This window comes from Triticum aestivum, chromosome 7D (genome assembly GCF_018294505.1).
Source record: "Triticum aestivum cultivar Chinese Spring chromosome 7D, IWGSC CS RefSeq v2.1, whole genome shotgun sequence".
NCBI classification, from domain to species: Eukaryota; Viridiplantae; Streptophyta; class Magnoliopsida; order Poales; family Poaceae; genus Triticum; species Triticum aestivum.
Genome location: NC_057814.1, coordinates 590,139,902 through 590,164,470, shown reverse-complemented (window position 1 = coordinate 590,164,470; position 24,569 = coordinate 590,139,902). Strand labels below are relative to the sequence as shown.

The window sequence follows — 24,569 nt, the reverse complement described above, 5'->3', positions numbered from 1 at the left end:
CGCAAAAAGATAGGTCTAATCATTTCAGCAAAGCGCTCAAAATCCTTATCATCCTTTTTCTTGGATGATTTGGGAGGAAAAGGCATGGGTTTCTGAACCCATGGTTCTCTTTCTTTACCGTGCTTCCTAGCAACTAAGTCTCTCTTATCATAATGTTGATTGTGGGTTATCAAGATCAACAGCAGGTTCAATTTCTACATCACTATTATTACTTGGTTGATGTAACAACCGGATAATCATGCTACAGTAATCTCACGTTAATGATGGCACGCCACCTCTGTCACTCTAATTAATCTCGGGTTAAATCAAAACCGTTTCAAATTTAAATCCTAAATAAATCAAACGACAAAAGTTTTCAAATATTAAAATAAAAATGTTCGGGAGATGCCATATTTTGCATAAGTAAATATGGTGTGGTAGACACATTTTTATAAAATGCCTAGATAGTTTAAATTGAAATAAAACAGAACAGCAAATAAATAAAAGAAAAGAAATTACAAAACAAAAAAAAAGAGAACCCCCTCACTGGGCCGACTGGCCCAGCTGGCCACCAGGCCGCCCGACCGGCCCACCCCTGCCTAAACCTCGGGCCGGCCCACCCCGCGCCCCACTCACCTTATCCACTCCCCCCAACCACCACCGACACCTCCACCCACTCCCCCCCGAAAAATCCCCCACCTCTGCCTCCCCCGATCTGGATCGAGGAGGAGGCGTTCGACCCCGCCGCCTCTGGACCTCTCTGCCGCCGCCCGGAGCTCACCGTCGCCGGAGCATCCCCCCCGCCGGCCTGCTTCCCCCTCCTCCCCTGCGCCGGTCGTCCCCGTCACTCCTCCCCGCCCTCGCTGCCCAGACCCCGCACCCCCGCCGTGAGGACCCCCCTCCCTCTCCTCTTCCCCACGCGTCCGGCCACTGCGCTCATCCCGCCTCCGCCCGCCGTGGCCCTCGTGCCCCGCCATGGACACGGCCCCGCCCTGCCCTGCCCCGGGAAGGCTACGGGCGCCCGTCGCCCACGCCCCGCCGCGGCGCGCCTTGCCTCGCCGGCGCCGTGCCGTTGGCCGCGCCTGGGCTCGCCCCTGGTCACGCCCGCGACCACGCTCGCCGTGCCCCCCCCCCCGCGCGCGCTCGGGCTTCCCCGCTGCTCGCCCCGCGCCTACCGCTGCTCCTCGTCGCGGTCCCGCTGCTGTGCTCCGCCCGTGGTTCGCCTGAACCTCCTACGCGCGCGCCCACGCGCTGCCTCGCCGTCGTGCAGCGCTCGTCGCCGGCGCTCCGCCCCTGCTCGCCCCCTCGAGCGGCCTCCCCCGCTCCGACCGGGTCCTGGCACCCGCAGCGCCTGTTCGGGTGGCGCCCGCAACGCCCGCACCCGCACGTTCCGGCGCCCACGGCCACGCCCGTAACCCCGCGCGCCCGCTAAGGCCCCTGGCCCAATGACAGCCGGGGCCCACGCACAGAACAAAAAAAATAAAATAATAATAATAATAATAATAATGATAAAAATAATAAATTAATTAATAAAAATAAATAAATAAATAAATAAAATTAATTAATTAATTAATTAATTAATGAAGTTAATTAATCCTGTTTAAACTAATCTAATTAGTTAATTAATTTAACTAAACAGTGGTTAATTAACTAACAGTCACTGACAGGTGGGACCCACCTGTCAGGTTGACCAGGTCAACGGTCAACGTTGACTGCTGACATCAGCATGACATCATGCTGATGTCATAAATCCATTTTCGAATTAAATTAAATAATTAATTAAATTCCAGAAATTAATAAAATCTTTAGAAAATCATATCTTTTAATCTGTAACTCGGATTAAAATATTTTCAACATGAAAGTTGCTCAGAATGACGAGACGAATCCGGATACGCAGTCCGTTCTTCCACCACACCTGCCTAACCTATCGAACTCGCAACTTTCCCCCTCCGGTCCATCTGTCCAAAAACGCAAAACATCGGGAATACTTTCCCGGATGTTCCCCCCTTCGCCGGTACCACCTACTGTCGCGTTAGGACACACCTCGCACTGCTCATTGTCATGTCACGGATCGTCATGTTTATGTTTGCATTGTATTTACTGTTTCTTCCCCCTCTTCTCTCCGGTAGACTACGAGACCGACACTGCTGCTGCTCAGTTCGACTACGGAGTTGACGACCCCTCCTACTTGCCAGAGCAACCAGGCAAGCCCCCCCCCTTGATCACCAGATATCGCCTATTCTTCTCTATACTGCTTGCATTAGAGTAGTGTAGTATGTTACTGCTTTCCGATATCCTATCCTGATGCATAGCCTATCCTTGCTACTACTGTTGTTACCTTTACCTGCAATCCTACATGCTTAGTATAGGATGCTAGTTTGCCATCAGTGGCCTACATTCTTGTCCGTCTGCTGTGCTATACTATCGGGCCGTGATCACCTGGGCGGTGATCACGGGTATATACTTATATACTGTATACATGACACATGTGATGACTAAAGTCGGGTCAGCTCGTAGGAGTACCCGCAAGTGGATCTTTGTGGCGGAGCGACAGGGCAGGTTGAGACCACCCAGGAGAGAGGTGGGCCTGGCCCTGGTCGACGTTCGCGGTTACTTAACACGCTTAACGAGATCTTGGTATTTGATCTGAGTCTGGCCATTTGGTCTATACGCACTAACCATCTACGCGGGAGTAGTTATGGGTATCCCGGCGTCGTGGTATCAGCCGAAGCCTTCGTGACGTCAGCGACTGAGTGGCGCGCGCCGTGTTGGACCGCTTTGACGTAACCGCAGTGATCGTGTGGGTTGCTAGGTCTGCTCGCGGCCGCGTTCGCAACGTGCAGGTGTGCATAGGGCAATGGGCCCAGACCCCTGCGCGCTTAGGATTAGACCGGCGTGCTGACCACTCTTTGTGCTTAGGTAGGGCTGCGACGCGTTGATCTTACGAGGCCGGGCATGACCCAGAAAAGTGTGTCCGGCCAAATGGGATCGAGCGTGTTGGGTTATGTGGTGCACCCCTGCAGGGAAGTTTATCTATTCGAATAGCCGTGTCCCTCGGTAAAAGGACGACCCGGAGTTGTACCTTGAACTTATGACAACTAGAACTGGATACTGAATAAAATACACCCTTCCAAGTGCTAGATACAACCCGGTGATCGCTCTCTAACAGGGCGACGAGGAGGGGATCGCCGGGTAGGATTATGCTATGCGATGCTACTTGGAGGACTTCAATCTACTCTCTTCTACATGCTGCAAGATGGAGATGGCCAGAAGTGTAGTCTCCGACAGGACTAGCTATCCCCCTTTTATTCTGGCATTCTGCAGTTCAGTCCACTGATATGCCCCTTTACACATATACCCATGCATATGTAGTGTAGCTCCTTGCTTGCGAGTACTTTGGATGAGTACTCACGGTTGCCTTTCTCCCTCTTTTTCCCCCTTTCCTTTCTATCTGGTTGTCGCAACCAGATGCTGGAGTCCAGGAGCCAGACGCCACCGTCGACGACGACTCCTACGACACTGGAGGTGCCTACTACTACGTGCAGGCCGCTGACGATGACCAGGAGTAGTTAGGAGGATCCCAGGCAGGAGGCCTGTGCCTCGTTCGATCTGTATCCTTGTTTGTGCTAGCCTTCTTAAGGCAAACTTGTTTAACTTATGTCTGTACTCAGATATTGTTGCTTCCGCTGACTCGTCTGTGATCGAGCACTTGTATTTGAGCCCTCGAGGCCCCTGGCTTGTATTATGATGCTTGTATGACTTATTTATGTTTTAGAGTTGTGTTGTGATATCTTCCCGTGAGTCCCTGATCTTGGTCGTACACATTTGCGTGCATGATTAGTGTACGGTCAAATCGGGGGCGTCACAAGTTGGTATCAGAGCCGACTGCCTGTAGGAATCCCCCTTTCCACACTCCTTGGCCGAAGTCGAGTCTAGACATTACAAAACTTTTACTAACATGGCTGTGTGTCTTACGGGCCCACGTCGCCATTGGGTGGTACTAGGATCTTTTACTCCTCGACCTTTACTCTGGGACTCTGAACTCTCTTCTACTCGGGTTAAACGAATTTACTAACTCTAACACTAGGATCCCGTTACCGCATTCACCCCAAAGTTGGATAAGCCATAGTTGTTTCTTAGAATAGTCTTTTGAACAATTCACACACTGTCATTTGACTCCTTTGAAACGTCTTTGCTTTCAGATGGAACCCACGAGGCAGGTCGTGCGTCACACGACGGCCATTGGTGCCTCGGGATCACCGGCTGTGCTAGCTGAGATGATGACCTATCTGGGTTATCGCTGGCACCCTGAGTACACCGTCTACGAGGAGTACCAGGACTTTAACCAGGAGCAGTACCGTGCCATCGTCCACCTCTACTCGCGGGAGTATGACTCCACTACTGTACTGCACACCGCACATGGTGTTGGTGTGACCATCGATATGGCTGTCCACGATGCTGCCTATGCTGCTCTGACACGTCTTCGTGGAGAGTATCGGGAGTTGGACACCTCCCCTTTCAGGCACATTGCTATCGCATCTGATGTTGGTGCGGAGGGATACTATACTACTGCCTACGCCACTGTAACCCGAGAGCCCTTCTACCATCAGAACCTGGTTCTGCATGCTGATGGGCTGGATCGAGCTAACCGAGCTCTTCGCCACGAGATGTACACCACCCGTCAGCACCTTTACCGTGCTCTGACGCTGCTGCACCCCTTTGTCCGATCTGGACAGCTATCGCGTACTACGATCTACCCAGCCAGGACCGTGATGCCCCACGGTGTCGGTTGGCCAGAGGTGGGAGGCTACTCTTCCGCACTTGGTCCTCTTCTGCCACCTGAGCGTCGGGCTCTACACCTGAGTATCCGCGGCCCCCAGTTTGCTGACGTGGAGGGCTATCCGTTGCCTCACTACCAGCTGTCGGGCTACGATTACCTCCACAGTACCTCTTGGCACTGATGTAGGCTTGCTTGTAGTGTTAGATGCATTCGCCGCGAGCCTGTGTGCCGCCTATGTTAATTTAGTCTATGTACTGAACTCTATGTACTGAACTCTATGCATGACCCCTTTTGTAAGTTATGCCGACTACTATGTAGTAGCTATCGTGCTCCTTTCATTATGCATGTTTCATCATGAATGATTCTTGTCTTTGCAAATTTCTCAATGCTGAACTACCCCTGTTATATATTAGCAGGATGGTTAGACCAGGTGGTCGTGGTAGTGGTGGCAATGCCCCACCACCACCTGAGTACATGGCTGGTATGATCCAACAGTTTGAACTGAACCGCCAATTCATGGAAAATATGATGGCTCAGTTTCCTCGCCCCAATATGGACCAGCAACCAACCCCAGTAACTCTGCAGGATTTCATGCGCCTGAACCCAACTGTGTACCGCAGCTCAACTCAGCCTCTGGATGCTGATGACTGGCTCCGTGACATCACCTATGAGATGGAGTCTGCCGATGTAGCCCCTGCCAGCTATGTCAACTTTGCTTCCTTCTTTCTGAAGGGACCCGCAGCTCAATGGTGGGACAGCCACAGGCGTACTCTGCCAGCTGGAACAATCATCACCTGGCCAGACTTCCAAGCTGCTTTCCGTGCCCGCTTCATTCCTCAAGGCGTCATGGACCGGAAGAAGCGTGAGTTCCGCAACCTCACCCAAGGCAACAAAACTGTCGAAGCTTATCAGCGGGAATTTCTAGACTTGTCCCGCTATGCTGAAGAAGACATTGCAACTGATGCTCGCAGACAGGAGAAGTTCCGTGATGGACTACAAGCTGACATCAAGCTCACACTTCTAGTGCATGACTTCGCCGATTTCGCCACCTTGGTGAATAAGGCCATCAATGTCGAGACTGGTCTGCAGGAATACCAGAGCTCTCAGAGGCGCAACCGTGACACGGGCTCATCTTCGGGCCCGCCCTCGCAGAAGCGAAAGATATGGATCCCGAACAGCATGTACCGTCCAAATGCACCTGCTCCAAGGAAATCTTATGCTGCACCGCGTCTGCCTCCTCCACCATCTAGGCAGTCAAGGCTACCAGCTCCCCCACCTGGGGCTCCTATTCCCACTCCCGATAATGGTCTGTGCTACAAGTGTGGTCAACCGGGTCACTTTGCCAGGAACTGCTATCAGAATCAGAACCAGAATCAACTGGCCCTTCCAGCAGCTGGCCGTGGTAACAACCAGCCCCGCAACAACAATGCTAAGTCTTATGGTCGTGCTCATGCCAACCACGTTGATCTCAGCGAAGCTCAAGACCAGCCTGCTACTGTGATGGGTACACTCCTCGTAAATTCAGTACCAGCATCCGTTTTATTTGATACAGGAGCATCCCATTCATTCATATCAGCAGAATTTGCATTCCTGCATGGCATTAAATACGAAGAGATGAACACTCCGCTAGTGGTACACACCCCTGCGGGCCAATGTCAAACCTCTATGGTTAGTCACGACGTTCCTGTTGAAATTGAAGGACTGGAATTTGTTGTCTCTCCCATCGTACTGAAGTCCTGTAGCATTGATCTCATTCTGGGAATGAATTGGTTAAAGCGCATACTGCTTCAATCGTTTGCACCACTAAGACCGTCCATCTGCTACACCCTTCAGATGAGATAGTTACTTACCAAGCCCATCTGGTGCAAAATGCCGAGGCAAGGCTCTATGCATTGAATGCATTGAACGCTGCACCACTCGAGGGAATTGAAAACATTCCCGTCGTGCGTGAATTCCTCGACGTCTTCCCTGAAGAACTTCCAGGGATTCCCCCTGCTAGAGCTGTCGAATTCATCATCGACTTGAAACAAGGCACCACTCCTATAGCCAAGCGACCCTAGAAAATGCCGCCGCATGAACTCCTTGAGCTTAAGGAGGAAATAGACAATTCTCTTCGCAAAGGATTCATTCGCCCAAGTTGCTCTCCTTGGGGAGCACCTTCTCTCTTTGTCAAGAAGAAGGATGGGACAAACCGATTAGTTCAAGACTACCGTCCAATAAACCAAGCTACCATTCAGAATAAATACCCTCTTCCTCGGATCAATGATTTGTATGATCAACTGGCGGGTTCGTCAGTGTTCTCTAAGCTCGACTTGAGATTGGGTTACCACCAGATCCGTGTTCGCGAAGAGGATATCCCAAAGACCGCCTTCGTGACTCGCTATGGTTCATATGAGTACACCGTCATGTCTTTCGGTTTAACCAATTCTCCAGCCACCTTCTCTCGTCTGATGAACTATATATTCATGGACTACCTCGACAAGTTCGTCGTGGTTTATCTGGATGATATCCTGGTATTTTCCAAGAACGAAGAAGAACATGCTGAACATCTTTGACTTGTGCTCGAAATGCTACGAGAGCATCAACTATATGCCAAGTTCTCCAAATGTGAATTCTGGCTACCGGAAGTAACCTATCTGGGGCATGTCATCTCTAAGGATGGTATTGCCGTCAACCCCGAGCGAGTTCAGGCTATTCTTGATTGGACTCCTTCCAAGAACGTTAAGCAAGTCAGAAGTTTTCTCGGTCTCGCCAGCTATTGCCGTCGATTTGTCGAGAACTTCTCCAAGATCGCCAGGCCTCTGACTAACCTGTTACATAAGGGCGTCAAGTTCCAATGGACAGACAAATGTCAGGAGAGTTTCCAGGCACTCAAGGACAAGTTGACTTCTGCCCCAGTTCTAGCTCCACCTGATACTAAGAAGGACTTCGTCATTTACTGCGACGCTTCCCGTCGAGGATTAGGCTGTGTCCTAATGCAAGACCGCAAAGTGATTGCTTATGCCTCTCGGCAATTGCGCCCTCACGAAGAGAACTACCCACTTCACGACCTCGAACTTGCTGCTGTCATTCATGCGCTGAAGCAGTGGCGACATTACCTTCTCGGTAATCGTTGCGAGATCTTCACTGACCACCAAAGTCTGAAGTATCTGTTTACTCAGCCAGATCTGAACCTCCGTCAGCAGAGATGGATGGAGCTTGTTGCAGACTTTGACTTGGGTATTTCCTATACGCCAGGCAAGGCTAATGTAATGGCTGATGCCTTGAGCCGCAAGTCTTACTGCAACCACCTCCAGGTTCACAAAGTTCAGCCCTCGCTTGTTGAAGAATTCAGGAAGCTGAACCTCCATATTGTTCCTTCGGGTGCACTCGCTCCCCCTCCTAAGGAGTTTGGCAAGGTGAACCTCCACGTTGTTACCCAGGGTTCCCTCAATACCCTAGTTGCTAAACCAGATCTCGTGGACAGCATCAAAAGGCTACAGAAGTATGACTCTGAAGCCCACAAGATTAAGCGCTACCTCGCAGAAGGAAAGCCCTCATTCTTCACCATTGCTGAAGATGGCACCATATACTTCAAGGGCCGCCTAGTGGTGCCATGTGTAGAGAAAAACCTGGATATGACACAGGAGGTTATGAAAGAAGCTCATGATACGCCTCTATGTATCCACCCTGGTAGTACAAAGATGTACCAAGACACCCGTCAGAGATTCTGGTGGTCTAATATGAAACAAGATGTTGCTCGTTATGTTGCTGAGTGTGACGTTTGCCGTCGTATCAAAGCAGAACATCAAAGGCCTGCTGGAACTCTGCAACCTATCTCTATTCCTGAATGGAAATGGGACCATGTTGAGATGGACTTCGTCACTGGATTTCCCAAATCACAGAAAGGTAATGATGCTATTCTTGTCGTCATTGACCGGCTTTCCAAAGTTGCACATTTTCTGGCGGTCAAAGAAACGATCACTGCTAGCCAGTTGGCAACGCTCTATATGTCCAGGATTGTTTCACTCCACGGTATTCCATTGGTTATCAGCTCAGACCGTGGTAGCTTATTCACTTCAAGATTCTGGGCAAGTTTCCAAGAAGCTATGGGAACTCATCTGTCATTCAGTACTGCATTTCATCCTCAGTCGCAGGGGCAAGTTGAACGCGTCAACCAAGTTCTCGAAGACATGCTTCGAGCTTGTGTTATTTCCTTCGGCAAGAAATGGGAGGAATCTCTCCCGTATGCTGAGTTCTCTTATAATAATAGCTATCAAGCTAGTCTGAAGATGGCCCCCTTCGAAGTGTTATATGGACGAAAGTGCCGAACCCCTCTGAACTGGTCAGAAACTGGGGAACGTCCACTCTTTGGTCCGGATATTATCCAACATGCCGAAGAACAAGTCCGCATTATTCGCGAGAATCTCAAGACTGCTCAGTCACGTCAGAAGAGTCAGTATGACCGTCATCATAAAGACATGGTCTATCAACCTGGCGAAAAGGCTTATCTTCGACACACACCTATGAAGGGCGCTCACCGCTTCGGAATCAAGGGCAAACTAGCTCCTCGATATATTGGCCCATTCACTATTCTCGAAAGGCGTGGAAAAGTGGCATACCAACTGGAGCTTCCGCCGAACCTTTCTCAGGTTCACGATGTGTTCCATGTGTCACAGCTCCGCCGTTGCTTCAAGGACCCAATCCGAGCTGTGGATCATGAAGTGCTCGAATTGCAGCAAGACCTCTCCTATAAGGAGCATCCGGTCCGCATTCTCGACCAAGCTGAACGCCGCACACGTCAGAAGGCGATCAAGTTTCTCAAAGTCCAGTGGTCGCACCATTCTGAAGATGAAGCCACTTGGGAACGAGAGGATCGTCTGCGCGAAGAATACCCCGCACTGTTTCCTTCTACCTCCTAAATCTCGGGACGAGATTTCTTGTAGTGGAGGAGATTTGTAACGCCCGGATAATCATGCTACAGTAATCTCACGTTAATGATGGCACGTCACCTCTGTCACTGTAATTAATCTCGGGTTAAATCAAAACCGTTTCAAATTTAAATCCTAAATAAATCAAACGACAAAAGTTTTCAAATATTAAAATAAAAATGTTCGGGAGATGCCATATTTTGCATAAGTAAATATGGTGTGGTAGACACATTTTTATAAAATGCCTAGATAGTTTAAATTGAAATAAAACAGAACAACAAATAAATAAAATAAAAGAAATTAAAAAACAAAAAAAGAGAAACCCCCCCCCCACTGGGCCGACTGGCCCAGCTGGCCACCAGGCCGCCCGACCGGCCCACCCCTGCCTAAACCTCGGGCTGGCCCACCCCGCGCCCCACTCACCTTATCCACTCCCCCCAACCACCACCGACACCTCCACCCACTCCCCCCCCCCCCGAAAAATCCCCCACCTCTGCCTCCCCCGATCCGGATCGAGGAGGAGGCGTTCGACCCCGCCACCACTGGACCTCTCCGCCGCCGCCCGGAGCTCGCCGTCGCCGGAGCATCCCCCCCCCCCCCTGCCGGCCTGCTTCCCCCTCCTCCCCTGCGACGGTCGTCCCCGTCACTCCTCCCCGCGCTCGCTGCCCAGACCCCGCACCCCCGCCGTGAGGAGCCCCCTCCCTCTCCTCTTCCCCACGCGTCCGGCCACTGCGCTCGTCCCGCCTCCGCCCGCCGTGGCCCTCGTGCCCCGCCATGGCCACGGCCCCGCCCTGCCCTGCCCCGGGTAGGCTACGGGCGCCCGTCGCCCACGCCCCGCCGCGGCGCGCCTTGCCTCGCCGGCGCCGTGCCGTTGGCCGCGCCTGGGCTCGCCCCTGGTCACGCCCGCGACCACGCTCGCCGTGCCCCCCCCCCCCCCCGCGCGCTCGGGCTTCCCCGCTGCTCGCCCCGCGCCTACCGCTGCTCCTCATCGCGGTCCCGCTACTGTGCTCCGCCTGTGGTTCGCCTAAACCTCCTACGCGCGCGCCCACGCGCTGCCTCGCCGTCGTGCCGCGCTCGTCGCCAGCGCTCCGCCCCTGCTCGCCCCCTCGAGCGGCCTCCCCCGCTCCGACCGGGTCCTGGCACCCGCTGCGCCTGTTCGGGCGGCGCCCGCAACGCCCGCACCCGCACGTTCCGGCGCCCACGGCCACGCCCGTAACCCCGCGCGCCCGCTAAGGCCCCTGGCCCAATGACAGCCGGGGCCCACGCACAGAACAAAAAAATAAAATAAAAATAATAAAAATAATAATAATAATAATGATAAAAATAATAAATTAATTAATAAAAATTAATAAATAAATAAATAAAGAAAATAAAAATAAAATAAAAATTAATTAATTAATTAATTAACTAAATTAATTAAGTTAATTAATCATGTTTAAACTAATCTAATTAGTCAATTAATTTAACTAAACAATGGTTAATTAACTAACAGTCACTGACAGGTGGGACCCACCTGTCAGGTTGACCAGGTCAACGGTCAACGTTGACTGCTGACATCAGCATGACATCATGCTGATGTCATAAATCCATTTTCGAATTAAATTAAATAATTAATTAAATTCCAGAAATTAATAAAATCTTTAGAAAATCATATCTTTTAATCCGTAACTCGGATTAAAATATTTTCAACATGAAAGTTGCTCAGAATGACGAGACGAATCCGGATACGCAGTCCGTTCTTCCACCACACCTGCCTAACCTATCGAACTCGCAACTTTCCCCCTCCGGTCCATCTGTCCGAAAACGCAAAACATCGGGAATACTTTCCCGGATGTTCCCCCCTTCGCCGGTACCACCTACTGTCGCGTTAGGACACACCTCGCACTGCTCATTGTCATGTCACGCATCGTCATGTTTATGTTTGCATTGTATTTACTGTTTCTTCCCCCTCTTCTCTCCGGTAGACTACGAGACCGACACTGCTGCTGCCCAGTTCGACTACGGAGTTGATGACCCCTCCTACTTGCCAGAGCAACCAGGCAAGCCCCCCCCCTTGATCACCAGATATCGCCTATTCTTCTCTATACTGCTTGCATTAGAGTAGTGTAGTATGTTACTGCTTTCCGATATCCTATCCTGATGCATAGCCTATCCTTGCTACTACTGTTGTTACCTTTACCTGCAATCCTACATGCTTAGTATAGGATGCTAGTTTGCCATCAGTGGCCCTACATTCTTGTCCGTCTGCTGTGCTATACTATCGGGCCGTGATCACCTGGGCGGTGATCACGGGTATATACTTATATACTATATACATGACACATGTGATGACTAAAGTCGGGTCGGCTCGTAGGAGTACCCGCAAGTGGATCTTTGTGGCGGAGCGACAGGGCAGGTTGAGACCACCCAGGAGAGAGGTGGGCCTGGCCCTGGTCGACGTTCGCGGTTACTTAACACGCTTAACGAGATCTTGGTATTTGATCTGAGTCTGGCCATTTGGTCTATACGCACTAACCATCTACGCGGGAGTAGTTATGGGTATCCCGGCGTCGTGGTATCAGCCGAAGCCTTCGTGACGTCAGCGACTGAGTGGCGCGCGCCGTGTTGGACCGCTTTGACGTAACCGCCGTGATCGTGTGGGTTGCTAGGTCTGCTCGCGGCCGCGTTCGCAACGTGCAGGTGTGCATAGGGCGATGGGCCCAGACCCCTGCGCGCTTAGGATTAGACCGGCGTGCTGACCGCTCTGTTGTGCTTAGGTAGGGCTGCGACGCGTTGATCTTACGAGGCCGGGCATGACCCAGAAAAGTGTGTCCGGCCAAATGGGATCGAGCGTGTTGGGTTATGTGGTGCACCCCTGCAGGGAAGTTTATCTATTCGAATAGCCGTGTCCCTCGGTAAAAGGACGACCCGGAGTTGTACCTTGACCTTATGACAACTAGAACTGGATACTGAATAAAATACACCCTTCCAAGTGCCAGATACAACCCGGTGATCGCTCTCTAACAGGGCGACGAGGAGGGGATCGCCGGGTAGGATTATGCTATGCGATGCTACTTGGAGGACTTCAATCTACTCTCTTCTACATGCTGCAAGATGGAGATGGCCAGAAGCGTAGTCTTCGACAGGACTAGCTATCCCCCTTTTATTCTGGCATTCTGCAGTTCAGTCCACTGATATGCCCCTTTACACATATACCCATGCATATGTAGTGTAGCTCCTTGCTTGCAAGTACTTTGGATGAGTACTCACGGTTGCCTTTCTCCCTCTTTTTCCCCCTTTCCTTTCTATCTGGTTGTCGCAACCAGATGCTGGAGTCCAGGAGCCAGACGCCACCGTCGACGACGACTCCTACGACACTGGAGGTGCCTACTACTACGTGCAGGCCGCTGACGACGACCAGGAGTAGTTAGGAGGATCCCAGGCAGGAGGCCTGCGCCTCGTTCGATCTGTATCCCTGTTTGTGCTAGCCTTCTTAAGGCAAACTTGTTTAACTTATGTCTGTACTCAGATATTGTTGCTTCCGCTGACTCGTCTGTGATCGAGCACTTGTATTCGAGCCCTCGAGGCCCCTGGCTTGTATTATGATGCTTGTATGACTTATTTATGTCTTAGAGTTGTGTTGTGATATCTTCCCGTGAGTCCCAGATCTTGGTCGTACACATTTGCGTGCATGATTAGTGTACGGTCAAATCGGGGGCGTCATAGTTGAGCATCAACATGAACATCATCAATAACATTATTACTAGGTTCATGTTCATTACCTAATTGTGTTTCAGCATCAGAGATAGAAATATCATTGGGATTCTCAGGTGTGTCAACAACAGGTTCACTAGAAGCATGCAAAGTCCTATCATTTTTCTTTTTCTTCCTTTTAGAAGGGCTAGGTGCATCAACATTAGTTCTGTGAGAATCTTGCTCAATTCTCTTAGGGTGGCCCTCAGGATACAAAGGTTCCTGAGTCATTTGACCCCCTCTAGTCATAACTCTAACAGCATTATCATTTTCCTTACTATTTCATTCATTGAGCAAATCATTTTGAGCTTTAAGCACTTGTTCTACTTGAGTGGTAACCATAGAAGCATGTTTACTAATGAGTTTAAGTTCGCCTTTAATACTAGACATATAATCACTCAAGTGTTCAATCATATAAGCATTACGTTTCAATTGTCTACCAACATAAGCATTAAAGTTTTCTTGTTTGACAATAAAATTATCAAACTCATCTAAGCATTGGCTAGCAGACTTATAACGAGGAATATCACCTTCATCAAATATATAGACAGAATTTACCTTTACTACCTGTGTCGGGTTATCAAGACCATGTATTTCTTCAACAGGCGGCAAATTAAGACCATGTATTTCTTCAATAGGAGGTAAATTATTAACATCATCTGGTTTAATACCCTTTTCTTTCATAGATTTCTTTGCCTCTTGCATATCTTCAAGACTGAGAAATTGAATGCCCCTTTTCTTCGGAGTTGGCTTAGGAGTTGGTTCGGGAAGTGTCCAATTATTTTCATTAGTCAACATATTATTCGATAGCAATTCAGCTTGATCAACTATTCTTTCCCTGAAAACACAACCAGCACAACTATCCAGGTGGTCTCTGGAAGCATGGGTTAGTCCATTATAAAAGATATCAAGTATTTCATTTTTCTTGAGAGGATGATCAGGCAAAGCATTAAGTAATTGGAGAAGCCTCCCCCAAGCTTGTGGGAGACTCTCTTCTTCAATTTGCACAAAATTATATATTTCCCTTAAAGCAGCTTGTTTCTTATGAGCGGGGAAATATTTAGCAGAGAAGTAGTAAATCATATCCTGGGGACTACGCACACAACCAGGATCAAGAGAATTAAACCATGTTTTAGCATCACCCTTTAATGAGAACGGAAATAACTTAAGGATATAGTAGTAGCGAGTTTTCTCATCATTAGTGAATAGGGTTGCTATATCGTTTAATTTAGTAAGATGTGCCATAACAATTTCAGATTCATAGCCATAAAAAGGATCAGATTCAACCAAAGTAATTATCTCAGGATCAACAGAGAAATCATAATCCTTATCAGTAACACAGATAGGTGAAGTAGCAAAAGCAGGGTCATATTTCATTCTAGCATTCGGGGATTTTTCTTTAAGCTTAGCTAATAATTTCTTAAGATCCTTCCTATCATTGCAAGCAAGAAAGTCTCTAGCAGTTTCTTCATCCATAACATAACCCTCAGGCACAACAGGCAATTCATATCTAGGGGGAGAATCTTCATCATCACTTTCATAAATATTATCAGTTTCAATAATTTCATTCTCTCTAGCCCTAGCAAGTTGTTCATCAAGAAATTCACCTAGTGGCATAGTAGTATCAAGCATAGAAGTAGTTTCATCATAAGTATCATGCATAGCAGAAGTGGCATCATCAATAACACGCGACATATCAGAAGCAGGTTTAGGTGTCGCAAGTTTACTCAAAACAGAAGGTGAATCAAGTGCAGAGCTAGATGGCAGTTCCTTACCTCCCCTCGTAGTTGAGGGATAAATTTTGGTTTTCTCGTCTTTCAAGTTCCTCATAGTGATCAGAAGATATAAATCCCAAGTGACTCAAAGAATAGAGCTATGCTCCCCGGCAACGGCGCCAGAAAATAGTCTTGATAACCCACAAGTATAGGGGATCACAACAGTTTTCGAGGGTAGAGTATTCAACCCAAATTTATTGATTCGACACAGGGGGAGCCAAAGAATATTCTCAAGTATTAGCAGTTGAGTTGTCAATTCAACCACACCTGGATAACTTAATATCTGCAGCAAAGTATTTAGTAGCCAAGTAGTATGGAAGTAACGGTAACGGTGGCAAAAGTAACAGTAGCAGTTTTGTAGTAATTGTAACAGTGGCAACGGTAAAGTAACTAAGCAAAGAGCAATATATGAAAAGCTCGTAGGCATTGGATCGGTGATGGATAATTATGTCGGATGCGATTATTAATGCAACAGTTATAACATAGGGTGACACAGAACTAGCTCCAATTCATCAATGTAATGTAGGCATGTATTCCGAATATAGTCATACGTGCTTATGGGAAAGAACTTGCATGACATCTTTTGTCCTACCCTCCCATGGCAGCGGGGTCCTATTGGAAACTAAGGGATATTAAGGCCTCCTTTTAATAGAGTACCGGACCAAAGCATTAACACTTAGTGAATACATGAACTCCTCAAACTACGGTCATCACCGGGAGTGGTCCCGATTATTGTCACTTCGGGGTTGCCGGATCATAACACATAGTAGGTGACTATTGACTTGCAAGATAGGATCAAGAACTCACATATATTCATGAAAACATAATAGGTTCAGATCTGAAATCATGGCACTCGGGCCCTAGTGACAAGCATTAAGCATAGCAAAGTCATAGCAACATCAATCTCAGAACATAATGGATGCTAGGGATCAAACCCTAACAAAACTAACTCGATTACATGATAAATCTCATCCAACCCATCACCGTCCAGCAAGCCTATGATGGAATTACTCACACACGGCGGTGAGCATCATGAAATTGGTGATGGAGGAAGGTTGATGATGACGACGACGACGGATTCCTCTCTCCGGAGCCCCGAACGGACTCCAGATCAGCCCTCCCGAGAGAGTTTAGGGCTTGGCGGCGGCTCCGTATCGTAAAACGTGATGAATTCTTCTCTTTGATTTTTTTTCTCCCCGAACGTGAATATATGGAGTTGGAGTTGAGGTCGGTGGAGCACCAGGGGGCCCACGAGGCAGGGGGCGCGCCCAGGGGGGTAGGCGCGCACAGGGCGTGGGCCCCCTGGCCTTGATTCTTTCGCCAGTATTTTTTATTAATTCAAAAAATAATCTCCATGAAGTTTCAGGTCATTCCAAGAACTTTTATTTCTGCACAAAAATAACACCATGGCAATTCTGCTGAAAACAGCGTCAGTCCGGGTTAGTTCCATCCAAATCATGCAAGTTAGAGTCTAAAACAAGGGCAAAAGTGTTTGGAAAAGTAGATACGATGGAGACATATCAAGTTCTCGTCGAAGAGTGGCGAGCATGGCATGGGCAAAAAGACCACTAGTTTTATCCCTATGTTTCATGTCATGTATGATGAACTTTGTTTTTACGTGTGATGTGGATTGATGAATATGTAATAATTTGATGTTGTGGTTGATGATTTTTTTTTTTTGCGAATCTTGTGGTTGATGAATTTGATGTCATGTTTTTATTATTTGTGTTAAATTCCAATTGTAGTGCCCTATTTAGGTCACTGTTGGAGAGATAAAATCTGATGCTCTAAAACTCACTTTTTGGTGTCTTAAACCTCAATGCCCTATTTTAGGACAACCACCGGAGATGCTCTAACATTGACGACACCCTCATAATGAAGCACTCAACAAAACATACTTTTTATTTGAAAGTTCCGTGGATATGAGAATGAGGCTCAACCTAGAGTTACATCTTGGTACAATAATGACACAAGATATATCTATATCTATACAAATATAAAAAGACCTAAAAGGGCAGATCCAACAAATCCCGGCTATCAAACCAGGTCAATCCAACAACTCAGACTGCTCCAATGGTGAGCACTCAACACATTTAGCATGCAGTTGATATCATACCAAATATCAATGCCATGCTAATCACATAATTAACACGCAAATAATATCCTACCTAATATCAGCGTGTGATTAATATACTACATAATAACAACGTGCAATGCACGTACGCATTTACTAGTCGAAGGAAACATCGGAAGAGCGATGAGCTCAAGTCATCACTTTGCAAGTTGATTTTGCATCAAGCTTTCCTTGCTGCATGCAGGCACGGTGATTGTCAAATGTGATCAAGGTTGCTTGCTTTGGTAATGGTGGTAGTAGTAAACGGTAGCTCAAAAGAGTTGTGCTTCTCAAAATTGTCATCGCGTTCAACTTGATTCACATGGTCATTGCTCTTGCCCCAGATGAGAGCATAGAGACCAACAACAATAATCATCGCGCCAGTGATCCTACATGGAAACAAATTTGTGAATGGATGAATAACAGCTACTCCCTCCGATCCAAAATAAGTGTCACGGTTTGTTCAAAGTTGCGAGTGAAGCAATATATATACATACCTTCCCAATGTAATCACCTCGGAAAGAATGAAAGAGCCTAGCACAGTCACTATGATCATGCAGAGAGGGCAAAAGGCAGTGACAAACACTGGCCCCCGTTCTTGGATAACTATCCCTTGTAAATAATAAGCAACCCCAGAACACATTACGCCCTGAAATGAAATTAATTAAGCAGCGAGTTAATCATCGGAACCATCCACGGAAGGAAGTCTGATTTCAAATTGGTCACAATTAGTTACAGAGTAGACGGCCGTCAAGAGCCTCATGTCGAATCCGATTGCCCAAGCCTTGGTGTCACGCTCCATCACCAGCGCAACCACGCCACTCTGCACGACGCCCATGGCGCATATCATCGTGGTCAGGGAGAGCTCGGACGGGTAACTCCTCAACGTGTGTGACTGAAGATCGCAAAGAAAATCGATGGTCACCACAAATACATCGGGATGCAGTTGGAACAGAAACTAATTTAAGAAGAGTGTGAACTCACCTGGAGTATGAAGAAGGCTGACCAGCAGAAGCTGCTCAACAGGATCATGACGATGCCCAAGAGCCAGCAACCGCTACTGTGGTTGGCCGTGTCGGCGACGACGTGGCTTCCGGCATGCTTGGTCCATGGGAAGTTGAGGACAGGGCCGCGGAAGAGTACCATGAGCAGCGCTCCGCCGACTGTGATCACCGTGCCGGCGATCTTCGCCTGGCTCCGCCGCTCCTTGATGTTTATTCTCTCCATCCTACATTGTTGACCAATTTCTTTCAATACCTACTTAATAAATACAAGCTCTTTATAAACACGAAAAAAGTAAAACAGAGAATTGCTGGTTCCTTTTACTGTTAATAATGTATCGGTTCGGTTCGGAGCTTCACCTGATCAGGATGGCATTTACAAATGTTACGGCAGGCAATACGTTCGTGAGCGCCGAAGAGAAGCTCGCCGACGTGTTACGGGCTCCTATGTAGAAGAAGTTCTGGTCAAGGACTGGCCTTGAATAATTTTAATAACAAGTATAAATGTAAGAATGCATCAAATAATGAAATCACAAAAATACAACTGTTATGCAACAAGTGTGTGGTGGATCCTTACTCGAGTAGTGCCAGAGCGACGATCTTGTAGAACAGGGAGAGAGTCATTTTGCGGCTTGTTTTCCTGTCACATCAAATGAAGAGTAAACATCATGTCGCTTTTTTACTTGGTTTATCAAGGAAAACTGGACGACGACGAGCAAAGGGAAGTGCTAGTGTTATTTCAGCCGTTTCTGAATGCTCAGCAGCGCTACCGCTAGCTGGTAGAACCATCCGTTATGAGCAAAAGATAGTGCTAACAAGTTTTCTCTATTTTACCAACCTCACTTTTTCGATCAAGAACCATCTTATTAACTCATAAAGATTTCGTTTTCTCATCAAGGATGAAGTGACGACGACAAACATATCTATTAAAAGTAATATGAGAAGACAACAAAATAATGTAAATTATATGGATTACATTTCAGGAAACATATTGTTGTTTACTTTAATTCCATGAACACAAATAGTAAGCTAATCTTAACCCTAGAAATTGTCCCATCTGAGAACATAAGAGTATGAATGTGGCTCAACAAGCAACTGATAAATTTCCCCAACTACTTACTAAGTTACTATACACACCTCTCGCAAAAAAAAGTTACTATACGCGGACGCGGTGTTTTGGCTCCTAGGTGTATATGCACCCATCGTCTAAATACACATTTTAAAAAGTTGAAAAATTCGGAACAAAAATCCCGCGGGTATATCCGGACATTCTATGTGCGTGCACAAAGTTCCGGTGAAAAATGACATTTTTTGTGGCTTGTGTAAAAAAGATAAAGAAATGCCTCATGAATAGTTATAATGGAGCATCAGAAATTGTTTTTTTTACACAAGCCACAAAAAATCTCGTTTTTCACCGGAAACTTTGTGCACGCACATAGATTTCCGGATATACACGCGGGGTTTTTGTTCGGGATTTTTCAACTTTTCAAAATGTGTGTTTAGACAATGGATGCATATGCACCTAGGAGCCATAGCCAATTACCGACTATACGCAACTTATAGTATGACTTTTCAACTACTTCAAAAACTGAACTCCTAAAGGTACAACGAAACGAGTGACCAATTTGACATGACCACGGCTTTTCTAACCGTGCAGCGGCGGGCCCGGTTGCCACCCTGACATGAGCACGGTTGACCACCAACAAATACATTCTACACGAAGCCAGTATAAACGTCTAGACATGTTCAACGATTCTAGTAATCAGTAAGAAGCTAGGGATGATTCACGGATCCGTGATATCAACCTCTCAAACCATAGCGCGAACGGAGCCATGGCAGCAGCGGCGATGGCGTTCCGGTAGACGACGAGGACATAGTGGCTCATGCCCTGGCGCAGCGACGCGACGGAGAGGAGGAAGAGCCCGGCGTAGCCGAACTGGAGGAAGACCATGGCCATGTAAGGCATCACCTTCCTCCAACTCCCGACGAGCTCCATGATCTGACCCTCTCAAGCTCCAGCTAAACTATACTGCCTCGATTCGACTCGACTCGACTGACTATATGTGTAGCTGCTGATCAGGCAACGTTAGCCTGGTACGCCTGCCTGCCTGCTTGGTGTGTTGTCATGCAATCTTGGCAGGGGCAACCTTATATATGTAGACACTCAACTGTGCAGGCAACCTGCATGACTGGGTTGCCCCATACGTTACACTTTAGGTGTGTGAGTGACCTGCTGTCGAGTGGTCTGTGTGTGTGAGTGGCCTGTTGTGGCCCTTCCGCCCAGCGCGTGCTGCCCCGGCCGACCATGGATGGGATGGACGGCGAGGGCGATAAGGAGGCGGGTGAGGGGGCAAGATAGGGAAAGCTTCCAGAGAAAACTGATATTCTGTTAGCAAAGATTCCAATCTTCAAAATCCAAGTAAAATATGTTTGAGTAAAATAGGTCCTTCCTTGCACGTATCACAAAAGAGCGATAATCTTATCTGGCATTCTTGCTGACGTTTCTTGGGAAGGAGGTCCCAGCAAATCATCTCACAGCCGTTTGGTCGCGATCGAACGATGGCAACCTTCACGAAAAAATGCCTTCACAAAATGGAAAACGGTCAACCCCTAAAAGTAAAGTTGCCACCTCTCTACAACTTAAACTATCATAAAAACTCGCAAATTCTATCCTTGAGGGCCTCTACAACCACGACTGCCTATTTTATTGCCTTATACCTCCGCGGGCGTGTCCACTGGCAGTGCCCGGACAGAAGCCATTTTGCACACAACCATAAACCTCAAAAGTCTGAAGCCTATTTTATAAAACCCATGCATAGTGCGTAGATCATAGGAGATAGCATAAAAACATAGCAATTAGGACATCAGACTTCGACATATTTCATCCAAAAGGGACGACGGAATTCAAATTCAACCTAAAACGAAGATAAAACAACTAAAATACAAACATAGCAGTGGATGCAGCCGGAGTTCACCACTTCCTCACCGACCGCTTCCGCTTGGGGTCTCGGCAGCTGCCTCAACATATGCATCCGCGGCGGGTGGCGAGTCGTTGGCCGGCATGCCGCTGTCGTCGTCGAAGGAGGAGGACGAGGACAAGATGAGGAAGCCTGCCATTCGGTTGGCGGCGCGGTTCTGCTCTGCCGGGAGTCGGACGGTTCTCTCCACCGCCACCTTCTTGTGTCGCGCCTTCGCCGATTTCTCGAGTGCCCGAGGGAGCACCGATGCGTTCCTGCGACGACGCGGTGGGCATTGGTTTCCACCAATGTGTATGACCGCCGGATTACGAGGCAGAGTGCCTCATCGTCTTGCTCGGTGGGTGGTAGCGGCTCCGGTGCACATCTGGAGGACCTGCAGCCATGCCTCGCTCCGCACTGTGCCGCCACTTTCATTGCCTGGCAGTATGCGTGGCCCACCATCTCTGGCTACTACTACCGCGCCGGTGGGCTGTGGGGTGCGGTCACCAGCACCCAACACAGGTGTTGCCGGTGTTGGGGCCGCTACTCGCGCTGTCGCGTCATCGTGGATGGCAGAGAACGCGCAGGACGGAGTCGGGCCGCCGTAGAGGACGAGTTGCCCACCCATGATGTCGGGGACGCCATCAAAAAGGAGTTGTCGCCCCAGTCCATCCGCGAGCGTCGAAGCGCAATGCGGAGTGCGATTTCCTCCTCATCCGGGTTAGATGAGCTCGACGAGTCCGTGTTGGCCAGCCCCACCCAATCGATCTCGTCAGAAACGGAGCTGGCCACGACAGAGGGGACGAAGGGGAGATTGGGTGGAAGAGGAGGAGATAGAGGGGAGCAGAGAGGGCGAGTGGACTGAAGTCGAGTGGGGTTTGACTAGGGTTCCTCGTCCGGATATGGTTTTGTGGGGACGGTGGTGGAGGCGACATGGGCCATAGCGGGCCGATCCAGCGTGACGGAGGTGTCCTGGCGCGTTAGGGCCTTCCCATATCCACCCCAGATAATGGTCAGGTATACAGAGCATCGGTTAGTCCGAGCTTTTGAGCTGGATTTGCCAGCCGTGGTTGGGTGACAATTTTGTGTCCGGACAATGACCGGACATCAACATCCCAGCGTTTGGGGAGGATGTGGGGTTTGATTGTAGATGCTTAAAAAACGCTCGCTAATGCGGTCTGAAAGAAAGTTAGACGCACATATCTCCATCACGAGGGTGTGTGTGTGTGCACCGGCCGTCTCCCTCCGGGCGCAACCCGACCAAACCGTCACATGATGCAGGCCAAACCGCCATGGCTTTCCTCCCCGCCCTCTCATCCCAGCCGTCCATCCGTCGCGTGCGCCTCCTGCTCCGCCTCGGACAGATAAATACCTGGAGCGAACCGAACGGATCTCCTCTCCGGCGGCCTTCCCTTTCCCATCGGACTCCTCTCCAATCGCGCCGGCCAGACGCTGCCGCCCCCCCCCCCCCCCCCCCCCCCCCCCTCCGGCCTCCGACCCCTCGCTGGTGCTCCAGCCTAGGTGAGTTCCTTGTTCATATCTTGCTCGCGCCTTCATCTCCTGGTTTCGTTTCGTCTGGTCCTGTTAGTGGATTCTTTGGAGGAAGCATGATGACGCCCAATGCCCCAATCTAGCACGACGCTGCGGCATTAGCACCGTGCCAGTTCCCTTCTCCGTGGTTGCTTGGCGTGCCGCCGTCGTGAGAATGAGCCGCTCCGCCGTGGGTTCCTGCTTCCGTTCCACGGGGTGGCGGCTAGGCTAGGTTCTAGGAGTTTAAGTCTGTGCCGGGGAAAGTTTGCTGCGAGACTTCTTGCGGTGGTGATCAACTGATGGTTCGTTCGTGCGTGCATGGGATCTCCGAGCAAGGGTTTCTTGTGTACAAATATTTGGTTTCCAAGGCGATTGCTAAGATGCGTACCAGTCGATGAGAAAAGTACATTTGTATGCTCACGCTGTTCACTGCAAGCATGAACCTGTGCAAGAAGTACATTTTTCTTTAAGCTTGATGTACTCATGAATGGGGAATACTTCTATCAACGTGCAGGTTCTTGTTGCGTGAAGCATCTTCCTTCCTTTTTTGTGACATGGGTATATATGGAGCATTGATGAGTGTCGTGAGTCTATCATCAGGTTAGCCAAAGGTTTCCCTCTGATAATATAGTTTCCGGCGACGGCGAACCGTGACTGACCATTTGTACATAGGTTACATATTACAAAGAGGCATCGAACGTTATGATGATGGAACGATGGAGGAAATTAAAGAGATACAAAACCAGAGGCAGGAGGAATGATGGAAGCCTACCAAAACACAGAAAACAAGGATGGAGCGATCAAATGTGGCATGCTCGGGTCGAGCCATATCACTTCAGTGTTGAATAAAACAGGAACCTTTTTTATTTGAGTGAAAGCTAACTGCTAAGATTGAGTTGTATCGGTTTGATCACCACCCGCTCAGCCATGAACCTTCAGTGTTGGCCATTAGATTTTATGAAGATATGACAGTCGAGAGCAAAAATGGATTAGGGTTTTGAGCGGGTGGTGATTTATCACCGACAAGCGGCCGGCATTGTGGAAGAAGGTGACACAAGCTTTGGGGGAGTTGATGGCGACGACATTTCGGTGGTCCTTGGGCCCTAGTCACTACATGTCGAAGGGCGGCGCGACATGACAAAATAGCGCAATCCCCGGCTGCAACGAGATGGCTTCTCCTACTAGCGTCTTGCTCGAGTGGAGCTCAGGTGGTGTTAAACTTCTCTAGTGAGGCTTGGAATTCACGTCACAGTGTTGCTACGAGAGAGAAGGGGTCATGCGAATGCGATGCATTGAGGTCGACCTAGGCGAGGAGAAAGGGGGCTTGGAAAGGCGGTTTATAGGATTTAGATGAGACGTGATGTGATGTTCTCGGGGAAGTAGGATTCAGTGAGAGAAGAGAAATCGCAGGTCGGGTCCTGACCATCAAAGGGAGACGGTGAAGGAAGAGAGAGGCAACACATCAACGTTGATCATCCATCAAATTAAATGGATGTGATTGCTACATGCCGTTTCCGGAAGGAAACCGGTCACGGCCGTAAGAGGAGTTGGGTCGGTTAATCAGTTGTACGAGTTGCATAGTGTGGTTCGTTTAGGAATAGAGTTTACTGGGATTTCCCTAATAAACTGGACGATTTTTTTTTTCAAAACAAGTCCAAAAGAATTTCTAAAAATATAAGAAAATTAAAGAAAATAAAATACTTATATAGGGCCTACGAAAAATATTCGCGAGCCAAACTAAATTTTAGAATTATTTTTTGTAAAGTTACTTTGAGTGTTAAAATATTTTGCT

At 48.6% G+C, this 24,569-nt stretch overlaps 1 protein-coding gene across 1 annotated transcript; it reads right to left on the bottom strand.

Annotated features, from left to right (window-relative positions):
- Positions 1 to 17,052: 17,052 nt before the first annotated feature.
- On the bottom strand, positions 17,053 to 20,419 carry LOC123170552 (WAT1-related protein At1g44800). The gene is made up of 7 exons (XM_044588411.1): positions 20,096 to 20,419; positions 18,868 to 18,930; positions 18,651 to 18,767; positions 18,274 to 18,517; positions 18,026 to 18,184; positions 17,787 to 17,938; positions 17,053 to 17,678 (listed from the first exon to the last, which is right to left on the bottom strand). Exons 1-7 carry the CDS (start codon positions 20,284 to 20,286, stop codon positions 17,507 to 17,509), a joined length of 1,098 nt encoding a protein of 365 aa, XP_044444346.1. The 5' UTR covers positions 20,287 to 20,419; the 3' UTR covers positions 17,053 to 17,506.
- Positions 20,420 to 24,569: the final 4,150 nt, after the last annotated feature.